The sequence below is a fragment of the Varanus komodoensis genome, unplaced genomic scaffold (assembly GCF_004798865.1).
Source record: "Varanus komodoensis strain SLA01 unplaced genomic scaffold, ASM479886v1 scaffold133, whole genome shotgun sequence".
NCBI lineage: Eukaryota > Metazoa > Chordata > Lepidosauria > Squamata > Varanidae > Varanus > Varanus komodoensis.
The window spans coordinates 359,218-375,595 of NW_025335384.1; the positions used below are offsets into that span (position 1 = coordinate 359,218).

The 16,378-nt window shown below is 47.1% G+C and overlaps 1 protein-coding gene across 5 annotated transcripts; it reads left to right on the forward strand.

Annotated features, from left to right (window-relative positions):
• On the forward strand, positions 1-12,248 carry LOC123019639 (zinc finger protein 2-like). 5 transcript variants are annotated; one of them, XR_006413944.1, is made up of 5 exons: positions 703-875; positions 1,981-2,805; positions 4,238-4,343; positions 6,105-8,477; positions 12,237-12,248. XR_006413944.1 is itself a non-coding variant. In XM_044422674.1 (4 exons), exons 2-4 carry the CDS (start codon positions 2,080-2,082, stop codon positions 7,886-7,888), a joined length of 2,616 nt encoding a protein of 871 aa, XP_044278609.1. In that variant the 5' UTR covers positions 1-89; positions 1,981-2,079; the 3' UTR covers positions 7,889-9,667. The 5 variants fall into 5 exon arrangements, 4 of the variants coding, with proteins under 4 accessions (XP_044278609.1, XP_044278610.1, XP_044278608.1 ...); XM_044422674.1 differs by lacking the exons at positions 703-875; positions 12,237-12,248 and adding an exon at positions 1-89 and having other exon boundaries at positions 6,105-9,667; XM_044422675.1 differs by lacking the exons at positions 703-875; positions 12,237-12,248 and adding an exon at positions 118-328 and having other exon boundaries at positions 6,105-9,667.
• The last annotated feature ends 4,130 nt before the right edge of the window (positions 12,249-16,378 follow it).

Below are 16,378 nucleotides of genomic sequence, written 5' to 3' on the forward strand. Positions count from 1 at the left end.
GCGGCTCTTTGCATGCTGTTCCCTGCGAGAGCTCGAGGGGCGGCAGGTTCCCGAGGAGCGCCGTGGCTGCCCGCAGCCCCAGGTTGCAGGTGCGTTCCGGGGACGTCGGAGACGGGGGAGGGTTTGCCCGGTGGCGTGTGTTTCAATTCTGGAGTAGCCTTTATTTCTGCCTTCTGTCCTCCGGGGGATTCTGGGATTTGGAGTCCAACACATGGAGAAGGGACTGAGTTGGAGAAGGCTGTTTTATCCCCGGTCTTGATAGCCGCGCAGAGATTCCTACAAGAAGCATAAAGCCGTAGAGCAATCCCCTTAACGCAGGTTAATGGAGGTGGGTTGTGCGAGGGCAGCAAACTGCTCGCCATGGAAAGTGCAGTACTACGCATGTTTAGCTTGAATAAAAGCCTGCAGCTGGCAGTGTTCTCTGCTAGTTACGGGGCTCTATTCTGTCTAAAGACGCATAGGACTACACCGTGCAATGGGTATTATTGTAATGCACTGCTGGGGAGGGGAGTTTTCCGGATCTGCCAGAATTACTCGGCCAGCCTTGGATTCTTTGCACCTTGACCGGGAGCGGGGCGGGGGCGGACTTCTTGTTGTTCCGTCTCAAGCAGCAAAGGGCCAAGGTTGCTGAAGGCTGGTGTTCCTGTCGGTTTGTCTGTCTGTGTCTGGCTGTCTTTGCTCCCCCCCCCCCCCGTGTATCTCATGGTGATTCATAGGAAGGAATTCCAAGTGATGATTTGGGTAAAGTGAAGATTATCACCGCCTCGAATTAAATAGGACCAACTACCGTTCACTGCAGATTAAACTGCTCTTGCCTTGTAATCCTGTGCTAACCTGCGTGGGTCTGCTCAGAAAGAGATGTTACATCCTGGAAGGTGTGTGTTTAAATCCAGCTTTAAATCCAGACATCTTTTTTCCTTGCCTAATTGCAAGTAGTATCATGAATGGGCAACAGTGACTCATGCGCTGGTGACTTCCCGTCTTGACTTCTGTAACGCGCTCTACGTGGAGCTACCCTTGAAGACGGTCCGGATACTTCAATTGGTTCAGAATAGAGCTGCCAGGCTGCTGATGGGGACTGGACGTTATGTTCACATGACTCCAGTTCTCCGTCAGCTTCACTGGCTCCGCATTGAAGTCCGGGCCCAATTCAAGGTGTTGGTGATGACCTATAAAGCCCTAAACGGCTTGGGTCCTGGTTACCTGAAGGAGCGCTTACATCCATATTTGCCCAGTCGCCCCCTGAGATCGGCGGGAGAGGCCCTTCTCCGGGAGCCCTCCGTGAGAGAAATTAGGAGGGTGGCTACTCGGAGAAGGGCTTTCTCAGCGGTGGTGCCTAAGTTATGGAATGCGCTCCCCAGAGAGGTCCGCCTGGTGCCATCGTTATTTGTTTTTCGGCGCCAGGCAAAGACCTTTTAATTTAAGCAACATTTTAAATGCTAACACAATTGAATTTTATCTGGCCAGGGCGGCTTATTTTATAATGTGTGTTAAATTATGATTATTTTATATGGATATTTTAACTTATTGTTTTATCTAGTGTTGTAAGCCGCCCCGAGGCTTCGGCGAATGGGGCGGCATAAAAATGTTTAAATAAATAAATAAATAAATAAATAATAAATATTTCCATCACTCTGATTATAAAGACAGGTGGATAATTAAAAGTGGCTGATGGAACAAGTGATCTTGAACTTCATGAGCCTATAGCATTTTGATGCCTCCTTGGAATGAAGCAAGTATTTTTTTCATCCATGTTAGAATTCTGACAAAATTAATATAATTAGTACCATTAGGTTCCCAGGCACTTTAGCTTTCCCTACTATAGATTGTCTTCCTTGTTTTCATGTTGGACTCCCCTCCCTCTGCCACATTAAGCTGCAGAAAATTACCATGTGTCTTCTGAGAAAAGTCATTTTGCAAGTGCTGTTGAAAGGTCCTGATGCTTTGCTGTGTTGTGTTGGTTGAATTTCATCACTGCAGTGCATTCAGAGATACTGACATCCCTCAAAGACTGATGCTGAAAAAGAGAGAAGATCATAAGAAGACCTGTGGGAGGAACTGGCCGTAACACAAGAACTGATGGCTTTTAAGTCTCTGCTAGAGGAGGGCATGGAGCCACAAATAAAAATGGAGGAACAAGAGTCGGCAAGCCCTGAACCAGGGGAAGAAAGAGAAAGGGCAGTTCTTCCAAAAACTGAGAGGAGCAGTGAGCAAGCTGAACAAAAGGTGAAAGAGGAGCCGGTGGAAGGACCGTCAGGGAACTGGGATGCCCAGTTGCAGGAGTTTCTGAGGACCTTACAGGCTCCCTGTTCAGGAGGGGAAAACTCTCAATTGTCTGAGCAGAGTCCAAAACTTTCTCAGGACACAGCCGATGCCCACAAGTGGCCCAGGGGCTTATGGGCTTCCCAGACTCTGCCATATCTCCCTGGGGCAGCTCAACCGGAGCTCAAGGTCCATCTGGCTGTCCCACCTGGTGAGAAGGGGCGAGAGAGATCGGTGGCGGCGGGTGCTGCTGCGGTGGAGGTGCAGCGTCAGCGCTTCCGGATGTTCTGCTACCAGGAGACCGATGGACCTCGGGAGCTTTGCCGGCAGCTCCAAGCCCTCTGCCATCAGTGGCTGAAGCCAGAGAGGAACACCAAAGAGCAAATGCTCGAGCTGGTGACCCTGGAGCAGTTTGTGACTGCTCTGCCCCTGGACATGCAGAACTGGCTGCGGGAAAATGGGCCCGAGACCTGTGCCCAGGCGGTGAGTCTGGCAGAGGGTTTCCTCCTGCGGCAGCAAGAGGCCAAAGGCTGGGGCCAGCAGGTAATTCCTTTTCTACCTGGTGCCCTTGAAACACGGATGGGAGGGTGGGGGTGGAGTGGGTGCCAGCCACAGATCCCAACGGGATAACCTGCAGCTCACCACTGGTCTGGCAGGTTGCAGGGGGTGGCAATAAACCTGGCAGTATCTTTTACCAGCAGCGGGAGAATGACACTAGCATGGTTCACACGTAGTGATGCACCATGGGTTGTTTAAAGCATAGGTTGTCTGGCCTCCGCCTTCCCTTTGGATGCTTCTGCTTTGCATCTGTTTTAGCAAATGACCCAGGAATGCCCCATTGCTGGGTTGCCTGATGCAGTGTCCCAACCCAGGACTTTGGGTTGTTGAAGGACAACAAAGCAACCCGGTTTGTTGAGTTCAAATGCTGGGCTGGAAAAAATGGAAGCATGGAGCAGGCAGGGGGCAGGGCACTCGCTCTTGCTGGGCCTTGACTGTTTGTACTTTAAACAGCCCTTGGGTTGAAGATCCCTGGAATTGTTACTTGTGAACCAGGTCACTGAATGTCTGAAAGGAGGGGCTAGTGCCTGGTCGCCTCTGCGTTCTGATGTGAAAGAGAAATTGTGCTATGTGCTTCTCCACAGCAAAGACTTAAAAAAGGGAGGTGTGAGGATGGATTCAGTGGAGGGGAAACTTATGTTTCTCAATATCTGGGAGAAAGGGGCATTATACAACTCAGCTCATCTCTCAAGGTATTGGAGGAACATTCAGGAGCAGATATTCTGTAGCAGAGGAGACTGGATTTGGGAGAGGAGGTGGTGGAGAGCCAAGACGCTCTCTTCCACCCGTCTCCCAACTTGATTTCCTGAGAATGCCTTTGGGCTCCAGCTGGTTCCTAGAGTAGGAAAGTGGTGACTGGCCAGCCAGTATCTTAATTGGTGCCCCAACCACTTGCCAAAAATGCTGGGGAAGGAAATATTACTGACGGGGGATATTTCAGAGGGAGAGATCATTTTACTTATGCCCATAAGTGTGTGGATGTGAGCAATCAGGCCTTACATCCACGTGGAACCATCACAAGTATGTCCCTCCAATGACTTCAGCGATCAGGCCAGTCAGAAAGGGAGAAGGCGCTTTCTCAGGGATTCAGTTCCCAAGTTGTTTCGGGCTTTGTGTACAAGTACCAGGACCTTAAACCCAGCCCAGTAGCAAATGGGCAGCCTGGGCAGGTCCTGCAGAAAGGGAGTGGCATGATGTTTTCAGTGCTTCCTGACCTAACTAGCCACAGTTTTATTGATTTCCTTTATCTTGTATTGTACGCTGCTCTTTCGCCATATTTTTGTCAATAAATACATAAATAGGAATGGGTTGACTATAGGTCAATAGTGCTGCCTGCCCACTCTACCGTCTGGCCTGCTGTTTGGCCTGCATTCTGACTTCATTTTGAACTCATTTCCTTCCCTTCTGGTTCCTTCAGATCACAGAAATGTCCGAAGAAGCTTCTGCAAATCCTTCCAATGCAGACCAGAGCCTGTGCTTTGCAGAAGCCGAGCAGCTGAGCCATGCAAGTGGGCACCGTTTGGGTAAGTCTTTCTGGGCCTTGTCCCATTGAATACTGTGGACGCTGAAGCAGCTGCAGCTCCACTGCACTCCCCCATCTAAAGCAAAGATGTATTTCCGGTGAGCTAGAAATACGTTATCTCTCAAATAAACTCATGATTGCCAGTGGACTGCTTATAACTTCTGATCAGTGTAGGCCAGGTTTTTTTGTCTGGGGGAAAGGGGACAAAGGTGTAGAAAGTAAGCTTTATTGTTCTGTCTGATTCTAACTCAAGGAAATCAACCCTGACTGCTCTTTAGAAGGCCAGATACTGAAGATGAAACTCAAGTACTTTGGCCACCGAATGAGAAGGAAGGACTCCCTGGAGAAGAGCTTAATGCTGGGAACAATTGACGGCAAAAGGAGGGGACGGCAGAGGATGAGGTGGCTGGATGGAGTCACTGGGGCAGTTGGTGTGACTCCGGGGGATGATGGAGGACAGGAACTTTGGGTCATGATGAGTCAGGCACGACTTTATGACTAAACAACTGGTTTGATCACCTTGCGGTCCAAGGGACTCACAGGAGTCTCCTCCAGCACCACAATTCAAAGGCCTCAGTTCTTCAGCGCTCAGCCTTCCTTATGGTCCAGCTTTCACAGCCGTACCTTGCAACTGGGAAAACCAGAGCCTTGACTATACGCAGTATTGTTGGCAGGGTGATGTCTCTGCTTTTTAGTATGCTGTCTAGATTTACCATAGCTTTCCTCCCCAGGAGCAAGCGTCTTTTCATTTCTTGGCTGCGGTCTCTGTCTGCTGTGATCTTGGAGCCCAAGAAAATAAATTCTGTCACTACCTCCGTGGACAGTACCAAAAGGCAAAAAGCCCTTAGTTTAGGGGAATCCTTTAAGCAAAGTTGGACGTGCTTTATTTGCCCTGTCTGAATTAAGCCATGAGTGCTAGCACCCCTAGCCATGGCCCCTGGCTCTGTAGCCTCCTGACCCACACCAAAAGAAGGGGGGCTCTGAGATCTCCCCCATGGACATCCACCTGCATGGACTACAAAGCCCTTTGCTGTTCAAGGAAGCCTGTCCCTGCTGGCTGGAGATGTTACTGCAGGCTTCAGCCACATGGAAACCCCCATTTTATCCTGACGACAGCCCTGTGAGGTAGATTAGTGGGGGAAATGAGAGGGAAAGAGTAAGAGAAGGAATGCTGGCTCCCAGGTCACCCAGTGAGCTTCATGCTTGAGCGGGGCTTTGAACCGGAGCCTCCCCGCTCCTCCTCTGGCCCTTACCTGAGACTCCGACTCACTGAAGCAGCCTTTCTGGTGATTCCTGATGGTGGTGGTTGTCCAGGCCCACAAGGAGTAGGGAAGATTTATTTCTGCAATGGTGCAACCAGAGTGGCAGGAGGAGTTACTAGAAGGACACTCACCCGTTTCCCAGGGACACCAAAGGACACATGGGAAGAGACAAGCTATGGAGATGGCATCAATGCATTGTCTTAGCTAGTTCTGTGTTTTAAACTGGTGTCCTGTCCGTTTGTTTGTTTATTTATACATTTCTATCCCACCTTTTTCCTTCTTCAAGGAGCACATGGTAGTTTACATGATCCTCATCCAGTCCAATTTATCCGTACAACAACCATGTAAGGTAGGTTAGGTCAAGAGCTAGTGACTGGCCCAAAATCACCAATGAATTTCATAGCTAAATTGGAACTAGAACACACATCTCCTGAGCCTCACTCCAACCTCTGTGTAGTGGTTAGAGTGGATTAAAATGTGGATTCTCCTCTTTCTTCTAGCAGGTAGCAAGTGGACGAGCAAAAGCGAAGAGCAGCAGCCCTTGATGGAGACTCCTGAGCAACTGACAGCATCATCCAAAACTGCTAAAGAGAATGATTTGCTGTGTCAGGGAGAAGGTGAAGAAGAGAAGCAACAGGAGATAGCAAAGCAAAATGGAAACGAGAAAGAGAAGGGACTGGATCCATGTGTCCACTCACAAGAAGTCTCCAAAAGCATCAGTGAAACGGCCACTGATGAGAGCAAAATGAAATTTGGTGAAGGTGCGGAAAGCTCCGTCTTGGCCCTGAACGAGATGGCTGATGCGGAGGAGAAACCGTACAAGTGTTGGCACTGTGGCCAAAGCTTCAGTAGCAGCTCAAATCTTGTGACACATGAGAGATCCCATGTGGGTGAAAAACTGTATAAATGTTCCCACTGTGGAGCCAGTGAAAGGACCCACACAGGTCAGAAGCCACATAAATGTTCACGCTGTGGGAATACCTTTGGATGGAACCCTCAAGAGAGAATCCACACCGGTGATAAACCTTATACATGTTTAGAATGTGGGAAAAGCTGCAGTCAGAGGTCAGACCTTCTCAAACACCAGAGAACTCACACAGGAGAGAAACCATATAAATGCTCAGTGTGTGGGAAAAACTTCAGAAACAGTTCAGGTCTCAAAGTACACCAGAGAATCCACACAGGTGAGAAACCATATAAATGTTTGCACTGTGGGAAATGCTTCAGCTGGAGCTCACACTTTATATCACATGAGAGGATTCATACAGCAGTGTGCTCCTACTGTGGGAAAAGCTTCAGCCAAAAATCGGAACTTGTTGAACATGAGAAGACACATGCGCCAGAGGAGTCATTTGAATGTTTCGCCTGTGGGAAAATCTTTGAGGTCAGCTCTGATTTGGTTGCACATGTGCGAACCCACAAAGAGAAGCCCTTCGAATGCTCAGTCTGTGGGAAAACCTTCCGGAACAGTTTGCAGCGTATTGCACATCAGAAGGTTCATACAGGAGAGAAGCAGCATAAATGTTCCCAGTGTGGAAAAAGCTTTAGCCAGAGACAGAGTCTTATTATTCATGAGAGAATCCATACGGGAGAAAAACCACACAAATGTTTAGTGTGTGGGAAAAACTTTAGAAACATTCCAAATCTTAAATCTCATGAGAGGACCCACACTGGAAACAAACCATATAAATGCTCCCACTGTGGGAAAAGTTTCAGCTGGAGTTCTCACCTTGTATTACATGAGAGAATTCACACAGGAGAGAAGCCCTACAGATGCTCAGACTGCGGGAGAAGCTTTGATAGGAGGTCCAACCTTCTTGTGCATGTGAGGATTCACACAGGACAGAGACCGTATAGCTGTTTGGACTGTGGGAAAAGTTTCACCTCAAGCTCTGTTCTTCTACGACATCAGAAAATCCACCTGGGAGAAGAAGCTTATACATGCTCAGAATGTGGGAAAACCTTCAGGCAGCGATTGGACCGAACAGAGAAGGTATCGAAATGTTCCGAGTGCATCAGAAGCTGTTCCCTGAACTCGGATCTTGTTGGACGGGCTCGGATGCATGCGGACGAAAAGCCCTTTGAGTGCTCAGTTTGTGGGAAAACGTTCAGGAACAGCTCTCACCTTATTACGCATCAGAGTGTCCACACCGGCGTTCAACCCTATCAGTGTTTGGACTGCGGGCGAAACATTGTGAGAAGGCCAAACCTCATTGCTTCTGCAAGTGAACAGGCAGGGCCAAATCTCCATAAATGTTCAGGCTGTGAGAAAAGGTTCAGCTAGAGCTCATATGGAACCTGGAAAAAGTGGAAATAGATTTCCTTCCCTTCGTGCTTCATAAACATTGGGCCTTTCCTTCTTTTAAAACAGTGAGGCACAATCTTGTGCATATTTAGAAAGAAAAAGGGCCTACTGAGGGCATGCTGGGAGTTGTATGACCCCTTTCTGTCTAAACACACATGGGATGGCATCTTAAGTCTACAAATCATTTACTGTCCTCTGCCAATACCCGAATCTGCTCCTGTCTGTAAATCAGGGGTGTCGAAACTCACGCCTGCAAGCCAACTGGGTTTCCAGTCTGGATCGTGGGGTTCTTGAAATGCCAGAGGCTTTCCCCATGACCTTTAATTGTTTGGTGCTATCCTGGCTTTTGCTTGTTTTTTCCTCCCTTTCTAAGAAAGTGGAAACGACTCTCCGAAGGTTTACTTACTGGTGCGTAGTAGGAGCTTTGTAAAAATTGTCAATATTTTGGCTGCATTCTTTCCCCCCATCAGTCCCACCCATTATCGCTCACATCTGCTGAGTGCATTTCCGAAACTGAATTCTGCCTTGGGATGAGAGAGGTCCCACTTTTCCAATTAAATTTTATTCTGTCAAGAAGGAAGTCATATACACATTGTAAACTCTGGGAATGCCTTTATTAAGGCAACGTTAAATGTAATTTTATTAGCATTTGGAAGGATGAAGTTAGCAAAGCTAGGGAAATTAAGGCAAAACCTCTGTATGGATTCCCTTTGGGAAATATTAGCCACCTGAAATGTGGTTTCTGAAATCCCGTAAGCATCACCTGTAAGCTTTGCAGTCAAAAGGACTAGAAGCTTGCTTATTTCAAACACAAGGAAGAGCTGAGGCTTACAGGAAGAATTCTGACATTGGTAATAGCATCCTGCACATTTCCAGTATTGTGTTGTACGGAACTACAATTCCTGTCCACCCTCCCGCCAGGCCTGGTCCTGTTCTTTTTCTTCTATTTGTCATCAAATATGCATTTTAGCACTAACTTTGCCTTCAAGTAAGGATGTGATTTGTACCATAATCATTATGTTGGAAAATTTCTAGAAAGACAGACAGACAGACCCAAACTTGGTTGGCATGCTCTAAGGCAGGGGCTAGAAACCTCAGGCCTGGGGTCCCAATTTAGACCCCCCAGGATTAATTTAGACCGCCAGGTGACTTAGTCCCTCAGGTCTGTGCTTCCCTTCCTTGGCTCAGCCTTCTTCTGCCCAAGGTTTCTTTACTTTTGTGCAATTTTCCTCCATTCAGAAAAGCTGAAATTCCTCCCCTAATGCTTAGTTACTGGCAGTAGGAATTATATGCTAAAACGTGCTAGCATATTTTGCATTTTAGCTGTATACTTTTTGCTTTCAACATCGACCCCTCTTTTGCCTTCAGCCCCACCCAGCGCTGGCATGTGGGCCCCGAAACTGAATTTGGCACATGGACCAAAGTGAGAGACTTCCTACTCTGTTCTAAGGACCCTCACATAGCCTTTCTAAAGCCAGGACCTTCCAGGTGTACAGGCGAGGTGGACTACAACTCCCATCATTCACACCCACCGTGCCTGGAGGTTGTCAGAGGCCATTTTAGAAGAAACACTGGCTTTTGCGGCAGTGCCTGTTTTGGGGATGTAGGTTTGCCTTCCAGACTGTTATAAATGTTTCTAGAGCCCAGGGGTAGGCAATCTAGTATCCTCCGCATAATGGCGGGAGTGCAGCTCCCTCAGCTGCTATTCTTTATTATTTATCAGATTTCTATCCCGCTTTTCCTTACAACAAACTTAAAGCAGCTTACATCATTCTCCTCCTGCTGCTGCTCCATCTTTTCCCCACAACAACAACCCTGTGAGGTAGGCTGGCCTGAGAGTCTAGGCCCAAGTTGTTTTCTTTTTGTGCTTGTTTCCAGTCTTGTCTCTGAGTGCTTTCTCTGTTTGGACCTGCCTCCTTTTCTTGCGGCGAACTGAGTGAAGCTCTTGGAGAAACGGCTGCTGCCAACCTTCAAGGCAGGGGAGAGAGGAAAGCCAGCATTCATGGACTGGTGTAGCCAAGCTGGGCTGCAGATCTGACCTTTCAGGAGTTATCCGTGGTTCTGAACAGTAATCCCAAAAGATTTTCAGCACCACAAATAGCTCCTTCAGGCTGGAACCTGGAGTGGATACACCACCGCACTGATACTGGAGTCACCAGCCACTACCGCCTTGTGAATTACGGCGCCCTGTTGCTTCCCAAGTCAGCCACTTTCCTTTTCCTGGAGACACACATCCTGTGGCTTCTTATAACATCCCCTAGGTGGGCCAGTGCATGGTCCAGTCCATTTTCATTCCCACTAAGTTGTCGTTTCCAAAGGTTATTGAAAAGCGTTGCTTAGTGGATTGCAGTTCAGACCACACCTCTGCCTCATGCTCCATCTTTGACTTCCCTTCCATGTCTGCCATTTTGTGGTGGTGCCCGGGAGTGTCTCAGATGGCCAAAGATGTCCTGCACTCAAAAAAGTTGGCTTGCTTCTGGGTTGTTGTCTGTCTGCAGCTGCTCTCAGTTGCAAAGGGCCCTGCCATTTTCTTCAGTTTTTCTCATCTGCTGATTGGGTTTCTGGGGGAAACGTCTGTATGCTCAGCTCTGCATATTATCTTAGGCAAAGGCTCAGCCCATTGATTTTGAGTGGGGCTGAAAGTAGAGAAGAGGTAAACATTTAAACTTCTGCTGAAAGCAGGGATTTCAGAGCACTGAGTTGGACATTCATAGCTGTGGATGGGGAGAGACTGAAGAGCTTTTCAAAATTAACATTTGGACTGCAAGTCTAGAACCGCCTGACACTTTTCTTTAGAAGTATGTACTTCGTATGGTGGTAGCCAAGAACTATCTTCCCTCATTTGTGGTCTGGCCAAGGAACAAAAGAAGAGCTCCTGATGTGACTTTTAAAATTGCCCGGGCAAGGACAAAATTAGGAACTTGCCTGTATTTATCCATTGTTGGATTTTAATGCATGTTCATTTTTTTCTTTGTGGCTCAGTAAAGTTTGAGTGAAATTGAATCACTAGTTCTTCCTGTTCTGTTTCACATTTTCTGAACTGTATGCTCAGAAAAACATTACTCTGGATGCCCTTTTAAAAGGGTTAAGACAGATTCATGTGAGATATGTTGGTGAATGTTTTAGCCATCCTGACTAAATAGAACCTCCATATTCAGGGGAACTGTATCTTCAAATTTCAGATGACAGGGATCGAGAATGTATGTCTTTCATTCCACTTCTGTGTCACTCCATAACCCAAAGCTTCTCTGGGTACTTATAAGTGCTTGGGCAGCTTACAGATACAAATTAGCAGTGCATTTTAAACATCATTGCTTAAATCCAGGACGAAATGGACACCTAATCTTATCTAGCAGGGTTTTTGCATTCTTAGGAAAGCTTAAGAGCTTCCCAACATTTTGGGGTTGGGGGCACGTTTGGAACTCTGAGACAGAGTCATAGGCATTCTTTCAAAGTTGTTTTATGGGGTGGCCGCCCACCCATTAAATGGCAAGCTGTTGCTACTAGAGGAAAATTAACTTGCCCAAGAACCTAAAACAGAGGTAGGTTCTGAATTCCCTGATGCCAGGCCTCTCTTTCGAACCCAAATAAAGATGATGTTGGAAAATAGCACTTTCCTTTGGGATATACCAGTGGTCCCGTTAAAAAATGAAAAAGGTGGTGGGCGGGGGGCAGAAGGCTCCTATTCTGGGCCCTGCATGAACTCCGGCATCCATAAGTACTAAATCGGAGTCCCCAGCGTAAGGGACTAGCCCAAAGCTTCAGTGGCAATTTCTTCAGTGCCTCTCCTCGTTTGTCGATGATGCCAAATGGTTTAGGGAGATGAAAACAGAAAAGGGACTGCGCAGAGCTCCAGAATGATCCCTCCAGATTTGGAAAATGGAAAGCACAAATGTGAATTCCTTCATGTAGTAGCCAACTAGATCACTGCCAGGAAGTCCAACCCAAGCAGCATCGTTGTGGGTCTAGCAGCAGATCTCTAAAGGTATACTGCCTCTGATCATGGAAGATCTATTTAGCTATGATGGCTAATACAGAAACATGGTGAGTCAGAAGGGACTTTGCGGGCCATCTAGTCTGACCCCTGGCTCCATTCATGGATTGCCCAACATGTGCGTGTCCAATCTTGCCTTGAACACCCTCAATGATGGGACCCCCAGCATGTCCTGTGGAAGCCCATTCCACATCCTAGGGGGTCCTGACCATCAGGAACTGCCTCCTGACATGCAACACGAAACCCAGTTACTGGATCATGTCATTCCCTCCCCCATAGTGGAGAACAGGTTACAACCCTCCATCATGTGATGCCCCTTCACATACCTGTAAGGCACTATAAGATCCCCTCGGAGTCTGAAAAGACCCAGTGCACGCAATCTCATCCCATATGGCACCCCGTGTCCCCAAATCTGGCTACCAACCCTATGACCCTGCACTGAACTGATTCCACCCTTGCTGGGTCCCTCTTGTAATGGGGAGACCAGAACTGTACTCCAGTTGTGGGCACACCAGAATCATGTAGAGTGGTATCAGCATCTGGAAGCCCCGCTTCTGGCTATGCATCCAAGGGTGGTGTTGGCCCTCTTAGCCGCTGTGTCACACAGCTGGCTCGTATTCGGCCTGCTCTTGACAAGTAGAGTGGTACCTCGGCTCACGAACTTAATCCGTTCCAGGACTCTGGTCGTGACCCAAATTGGTCATGAGCCAAGTCAAATTTCCCCATGAGGTTCAGTGTAGATAAGGTTAATCCGTTCCATTACTATTTTTTTTAATCAGAAAAATGTGAAGCAAAATGACAGAGCAACAAAGATCACAGCCATCTCTCCCACGAGCACGGGCATCTCTCCACCCCTCCCAGCATGACTGCAATCACACCCGTCATCTCTGCAAGCTCCCGTCATCCTGGTGTGCTGGGGGGGGGAGATGGGCGCGAACGTGCTGTGCGGGGAGATGGCCGAGATCACAGTTGCGCTCCTGCGGGAAAGACGAGCGCGATCTCGGCCATCTCCCCACCGCCACCACCCCCAGCATGATCGCAGCCGCCACCCAATGCGGAGTTCGTGACCCGAGTCAAAATTTTAATGAAATTTTTGTTCGCGACCCAATTTGGTTGTGAACTGAGGCGTTCATGAGCCGAGGCACCACTGTACCCTGAGATAGCCTTTGGCAGTCCTCCGCTCTCCCATGAATTCATCTCATGTGTCTGATGTGTTGGAGTACAACTTCAGAAAGGCCTCAGACCATCCAGGCTAATTGGAGGATGATGGAGTTGAAGTCCAACTTATCTGGAGGGCACCAGGTGTGGAAAGCTGGGGTGTACGCCTGCAATGCTTTTTACTACTTCCCCAATATGGCATTCTACTATCTTGTTTTGTTTTTTAGGGTGATGGGAGGTATCAGAGGATCTCTGTCCTTATTTTTCTTTTACATTTTTTCTCCCTTTCTGTACTTTATTTCCTTTAAGAAAACATTTTTTAAAGAAACTTAAGCCCTCAGGGTCCCTGGTGGACTGAGAACAACATAAATTAAGAATGTTGCAATATATTTTTCTATCTGCAGTATTTTCTCCCCATTCCCCAGTCAAAAAGGGCTCCCAGAGCACTTTATATGCAGTCATTAAAAATAAGACAGTCCCTCGCCTACAGATGTATTAATACAATAAAAAGAGGCACAACATGACAAAACACACAAGGAAAAAGGGATAAGGAGATGGAAAAAATGCACAGCCTTCCTTGTTTTTATTAGGAATTCTTAACATTCCCCCCCAAATGTTTTCCTTTAAGGAGGCAATCTTATTTTTTATTATATTCTGCCCCCACCCCAATAATCCTTGTATCTATATTATTCTCACAACTCTGAGAATTGTGCGAATAATATAGATTTTATGTTATAAAATCTGAGAGTGAATGACTGCCCCAAAGTCCTGCATGAGTTTCCTGGAGGGGTGGGGACTTGGGCCCAGGACTCCTGAATCCCAGTCCAGCAACATACTGGCTTTCCCAGCGCTCTCATCACTGCATCCCACTGGCTCTGAAAGTAAAATCCATTTAGGAATCTCTGTTTAGAAGAAAACAGGCATGTGAATGCTGGGCCGGGAGTCGTAGGGCTTTTTCCTGTCTGAATAAACAGAATGGGCAAGAAAAGTGATCCAGGGTTTGGAAACTCTGCTCTGTGAGGAGAGGCTGAGAGAACTGGGCACGTCCAGCCTTGAGAAGGGAAGGCTGAAGGGGGACATGATATCCTTCTGGAAGTACCTCAAAGTCTGCCACAGAGAGGAAGGTCAAGGTCTCTTCTTGCTGATCCCAGAGCGTAGGGCACGGAATAATCAATTTAAGTTGTGACTATCCAGACTCAGGCTGGACATCAGGAAAAGCTCCCTCACTGTCAGAGCAATACAACAGTGGAACCAGCTGCTTAGAGAGGTGGTGGGCTCTCGCACACTGTTGTTGTTGTTGTTGTTGTTGAGTCACAAAGTAGTGCCTGATTCTTTGTGACTCAATGGGCAACATTCTTCCAGGTTCTCCCCATACTAGAGACATTCAAAAAGAAACTGAGTGGGATGTTGTAACATGGTGTCCTGCAACAGCAGGGCATTGGACTCAATGGCCTTCATGGCCCCTTCCAACTGTACTATTTTAGGATTCTGGGAATGGTGTCCTAAATTAATAATATTTCCAGCCCATGCACCCAGCCCAGTCTCTCTGGCCACTCAGCTCTTCTCCAAGAGCTGTCCCAGTTCAGCTTGGCTCGGCTTTCTATTTCATCTCCCTGAAGCTGGACCTTCTGTTGCAAGCGCCCCCATAGCAACCAGGCCTGTGGATGTTCCAGAAGCCAAGACCTCATCCACACGCCCTCCTTTTGGCCTTCGTGAGGGGAACCGGAGCCCAGGGATGCCGCGATCCACCTGGAAAGTGGCTTGCCTGAGCAGTCAGGAAAGCCCCCGTTGCAATCTTTGATCCACCACGATGGTCGTTTCACACAAGGAGTCAGCCATGATGACACCGCAGTCATCAGGTCCATGACCGGGTTGCCATCTCTCTCTCTCCCTGCCACCCAACTCAACTCATCTCAAGGTTGTCTAAAAGAGAAAGAGAAACCCATCAGATGAATAACAGGTTGTTTTCCACAGGTGAGCTGGGTGGCCATCTGAGAATGCAGGTTTTCTTCTGACTCTTCACCAAGTGGGCACTCTGGTTGTGGTGACCAGAGTCAGAAGGATCCATAAGTCATTTCGGCAAATTACCTGCTGGGACAGAAAATCCAGAGCATCCTCAAAGAAAAAAGGATGAATTGGGTTCTTTCCAGCATAGAGGTGTGAAGGCTTGAAAAACCAATGGGAAAGAGAAAAAGTAGAGGAACAACTTAAACCCAGATGTTCCAAAAATCCTTGAGGGAAAATATGCAAATCTATTTTTAAATATTTTCTGCCCTATTCTTCTTTTTACCAGTTTTCCCAGGCCTTTATATCTGTATTCCAGAGCTTATTTTGAGCAGGTAAAACACTGTGGCTATTTATCCTCCCACTTTTTTCCTCCTGGTTCTACTAGAGTTCCTTCCATTGTACCTGGCTGCTTCCCTGCCTAAATATCAGTAAGTCTAACATCTGTGAAGTAATAGGAGCTGCTGCGTTTTTTAAAAAAATATTATAATTATTATATGTAATTATTAAGTTATTATAAAAACATTTAGCCATCTCTAGATCCAGGCCTAGCACTGGCGGTACCACTCCAGCAAGAAACAATTCCGTGAGATTATGATCCCTGTGAATCTTCAAATATATTGCTTCTGGAATGTCAATGCCTCATGGTCAAGGTTATTTCTGTATATATGTAGTCTTTTTAGCTTGTCTTGTTGCTGTTTCATTTTTTATTTTTTAGCAAACTGTTTCAAGATGCATCTCCAATAAGAAGCAATATTTTGTTAATCAATAATATCCTATGTCTTTGTTAGAGCGAACTCCTGCTCTTCTTCCAAGGGACTCAGTGATCCAAACATTTTCTCCCTATTATTTTATCCCCACAACAACCGTACCTGATAGGTTATAGTTAAGTTGAGAGACAGACTGGCCAGGAATTCAAATTTGGCTCTCCTTGACTCAACACATCTACACCATACTTGCTGTACTGATAACATATTAGCAATAGGAATATATCTCTGGGCATTCCTGGAGTTAGCACATTTCTGAGGTCATCCACATTTTCCTATATCCCGGTTAGGATAATGGGGTTTTTCTACTTTAAGTTGCAGACAACGGAACAGTGCAAAACTACAAAGACCTCTCTCTCTCTCTCTCTCTCTCTCTCTCTCTGCCTAACCTGCTGCCCTCTGTAAGCCTCAGAGAAAAACCACTTTCTGTCTTTCATGTACCCTTTTTCAAGCATACAGGCCAGCAGCCTAGTTGAAGCCATTGTAATTGGTTAATAGCGTAAGTCCTTTTTTAATTAATTAAATCTGCAAACATTACTTCTGAAA